At 38.2% G+C, this 4126-nt stretch overlaps 1 protein-coding gene across 5 annotated transcripts in view; it reads left to right on the top strand.

Moving 5' to 3' along the window:
* Positions 1-4126, top strand: part of LOC106518120 (myocyte-specific enhancer factor 2D homolog) — a gene marked incomplete in the record, with an annotated part of 40280 nt that overhangs the window by 24828 nt on the left and 11326 nt on the right. For 3 of the 5 annotated variants that reach the window (XM_014009237.1, XM_014009236.1, XM_014009234.1), the window contains 3 exon segments: positions 705-883; positions 1339-1368; positions 3784-3913. In XM_014009237.1, the coding sequence (XP_013864691.1) occupies positions 705-883; positions 1339-1368; positions 3784-3913 (339 nt within the window). 5 annotated transcript variants of the gene reach the window in all.

The following is a 4126-nucleotide window of genomic DNA, read 5'->3' as shown; positions in this document are numbered from 1 at the left end:
ATGTCCAGAAATGAAGTTATTTGTAATAATGTGGAATGGCACAGGGAAAAAGTATTGAACACTTGATTTCTTTGTATGTATGGATCACTTGGGTTGTTAACGACATCTGGTGAAAATTTCATGTCATTAGCAGCTCTAGTAATATATTTACTGAGAAAAATGTTGACATGTTCAATACTTATTTTACCCGCTGTATATGTTTAATCACAGCACTGATGTTAAGTTACTCAAGTGACTCTAAACCATGTAAATGTCAAGGTAGCTGAATGTATTTGTGCTTTTTTAAAGGAGCATCAGAGCTGCTTCTGTCACGTTTGCTGCTCACTGAGTGGTGTGGTTACATGTTAATTACACATTACAGCAGGTAGCTGAGATCTGATTGCTCCAGACACATTTTAATGCCAGGTGTGAACAGTAGAAAGCTGTTCATCTGTGACTGAGTCAGCTGGAAGGCATGTGAGTAGAAGCTAAAGACGGTTTAATTGAGGAAATAAAAGTGCATTGTGTTCAGTTCTATCAGTAATTTGTCCTCATGACATTTACAAGCACCTTTTTTTGAAGTTATTCCCTCTCAGAGCAGTTTGAGAGCTTTGGAGGATTATGTAACACAACTGGCTCACCGTCTGTACCCCGCTGTGTGCATTCACCTGTTTTGATTTTTTTATTTTATTTTTTGCTATCAATCCCCCTCTGTCCCCCTGCAGCTAATGGATACACCAGTGCCAGGGCCTCCCCAGGTCTGCTCACCGTCTCCAACAGCAACAGTCTGGGGAAAGTAGTTCCGGCCAAGTCTCCACCCCCGCCTCCCAGCCCACAGATCAACAGCCGTAAGCCAGACCTCCGAGTCATCACCTCACAGGGCGGAAAGAGCCTCATGCAGATGGTGAGACCAGCTGAGCCCAACTTGGACTGTCTGGATGCATTTACTTAACAATTTGACCACAAAACCAAACACATATTTTGTTGCTTTTTGTGCTGTGGTTAGTTGTACTTTTTTAATTTTAGTTTATTCCATTCAACATATAAAGAAACTAAAGTAAACTTGGAGTTACGTTGAACATAACCTGTTGGGAGGGCTGTTTCTGTTCTTGAGCATAAACTGTGAATCAATCAGTGCCACCAATTTTTATTTATTTTAATTTACGTTTTTGTTCAGACTGACATTAAATTGAGGGTAAGTGGTGTTACAGTTCTGTTTCCTAGAATAAAATAGTTAAAATAATGAGCCAAAACTGAGGAGAAGCTGATGAGGTGATGCGGATATAGAAGTTGGGTTTTTCGCATACATTTTGACAGTTATTCCAGAGTTATAACCATCTCTGTTACCACCCTTTGCAGACAGAGGATGAGCTGGAATTGGTAAACGAGGTGATTTTTTTTCCCCCCTCCTGCTTCAGTCACTGGCATGAGTCGGTACCGGTCCACACATCATTAGCATGGATGCAGAACTGCAGAACTCTGCAGGAGTTTCTTATTGTTTCGGTCTTGCCTCACTGACATTTCCTGGGATGGTCTTGAGTTTGCGCTCCCCACCTGACTGCATGCGGTTCAGGACTCATGAGTGTGTCGTTTCTTCAGCCTCAACGATCATGGACGTTTTAGCGATTATAAGCGTCCCCCACCCCTCTCCTATTCGTACGTTAATTCGTCCACGGTTTTCAGAATCCTCTTCAGGTTTGGACCAGGCCCACTTCATCGTTCTGTATGGTGCCACCTAAAGCATGGGTGTCTTCTTGCATTGCATTGTGGGGCAAAGAAAAATCCCCACCACGGAGCATGTTTCTTGTTCACTCTCACACACACACACTCATCTCCACTGTTCACCTAAAATCTTAGAGTTTTAAAAAAATTCCTGGAATTACATTAAAGGCATTTAACTCAAATTTTTTCTGTTTTTTTTTATCAGTCCTTTTTATAATTACATTTTAAAGTGCCTGTGACGTCAGTTTTTTGTAATAAATATGAATGCATTTTTGGAAAGGTAACGACAACATATTGTAAAAAAAGATTTCATGCAGCTGAGATGAACAGTTGTTGAGATATTTGCATGTAAAGTAACAGGAAGTGATGTCAAAGGGGAATGTCTGAACGTGAACAGAGCGTTGCTACAAAGGCCGACAGCACAGACCGTAGAGAAGAATCTGATGTTTCTTTAGATTATTTAAATTACTATAATAGAGAGATGAGGAAGAGTCAGAGTTCAAAATATATTGTTTTTATAAACAAAACCAGAGAGTTTTATTTCTTGAAGAGTTCCCCTTTGATGTCACTTCCTGTTTCACTTTGTCAGAGCAAAGTTCAAAAGAAAATATTCCAATCATGGGATGTAATGGGTAAAATCATGTGTATTATACCAAGTTTCTTAAACATAAAGATGTTTTCTTTGACTTTTTATATTTCATGAATATGCATGTCACAGGCACTTTAATGCTTTTGCGTAAACTAAATTATACAGTAAGTGTAATGAGAGGTTGTATTAGCCAAATAATTTAATTAAGATTCCTTTTGTTGTCATCTGAGAGATTTTTATCATCACTACATTAAAACAAGTGTTATTGAGAATATTATAATAAAACTGATCCATTTTTGTCTTTATTGGTTAAAAAATGGTTTATAAATTTTGCCTACATGAGCTAATTTTGCACAAAAATAATTGTGCATGTTAGCTGTCATTAATGATAATAAAATTAGAATTTAAACGTCAGAATCTTCCATTTGTGGAATAAAATAGGAACAAAATAATTGCTGTCAAGCACGTAATGTTATTTTCCCCCTTCTCCAGTAATATATTCTTTTTACAGTTCAGATTACAAATGAAAGAAACGAAGGAGAGTTGTTATTCAGTGAAAGAATTCTTAATTAAATTTAAGATAAATGTATTTTTTGTGAGGAAAGGTAATGATTTCAGCTCTCCACTGCTGCTGGTTGTTTCTCCTCTCTTTTTGCACAGTTTGTCTCCCAAGTTGACAGGCAGGATTCTCATTTTCCAGAGGCTGGTGATTAATTTTCATCACTCTCACCTCGCCGCCTCTCCTCACTCCTTCTCCTTCACAGAGGCAGATAATTGAATCTCGCTCCTCTCCGCTCCGTCGCTTCTTCCCTTTTGTACAATTAGTGCTCCTCACAATTCTTGATGAGTGTTTTCTTTTGGCAAATGAAAGTAATTCCAGGACAGAATTGTTAAATCTTTGGCCTTTTTAATACTACATGTTTATATGTATTTTTCTCTCCTAAAAACGAATTTGAATTTGCTTTTTATCTTTGTTCCAGTTCAATTTATCAGGTTGACACATACGACATAGTGTCTGCTAGAAAAACTGAATATTTTATTCTGGTTTAGATATTTAAACATTAAGCATTTAACCTTATTTTAAGAAAATATAATATTTAAAGAATCCTTTTTGACATTAAATTAAGCTTAACAAGATTTAAACTATAAAAATGAATAGAAGGAATGATTTTATTTTAAATGCTAAAACTAGTAATCTGTAAGTAATACATGAGGGAGTTTATTCATGTGTAACATCTGTCGAGAAGACATTTCTTGAAGCCTGATTTGAATAAAATGCAGTTTTTTGCACACTGTTTGTAACTGGGTGTTGAATAAATTGCCTTTGATGTAATTCTTCATGCCTCACTCAGAACCATCATCCTGAGGTTTACTTGATGTGCGCCATGAATCCAGCCATGTTCACGTCGTCATTCCCAGCATGTGGAGATGAGAGGTACCGATGGGCGCTGGTTTCTGGGTTGTAACGACACGTTGTGTTTCTTCCCTGGCAGAATGCCCAGAGGCTGGTCCCCGGAGCCCAGGTGGCACAGACCCTCACCACACCGGTGGTTTCTGTAGCCACGCCGAGCCTCCCGGCACAGGGGCTGCCATTCTCCGCCATACCCACAGCGTACAACACAGGTGAGGCAGGGGGGTATTTTGCTAACATAACTCATACAGCGGGTAAAATAAGTATTGAACACGTCACCATTTTTCTCAGTAAATATATTACTAGAGGTGCTAATAACATGAAATTTTCACCAGATGTCGGTAACAACCCAAGTGATCCATACATACAAAGAAATCAAACCATAAATGTCCAGAAATGAAGTTATTTGTAATAATGTGGAATGG

Source organism: Austrofundulus limnaeus, unplaced genomic scaffold (genome assembly GCF_001266775.1).
Source record: "Austrofundulus limnaeus strain Quisiro unplaced genomic scaffold, Austrofundulus_limnaeus-1.0 Scaffold56, whole genome shotgun sequence".
Lineage (NCBI taxonomy): Eukaryota > Metazoa > Chordata > Actinopteri > Cyprinodontiformes > Rivulidae > Austrofundulus > Austrofundulus limnaeus.
Note: the sequence above shows the minus strand (reverse complement) of the source record. Positions and strands in the feature narration are given on the sequence as shown.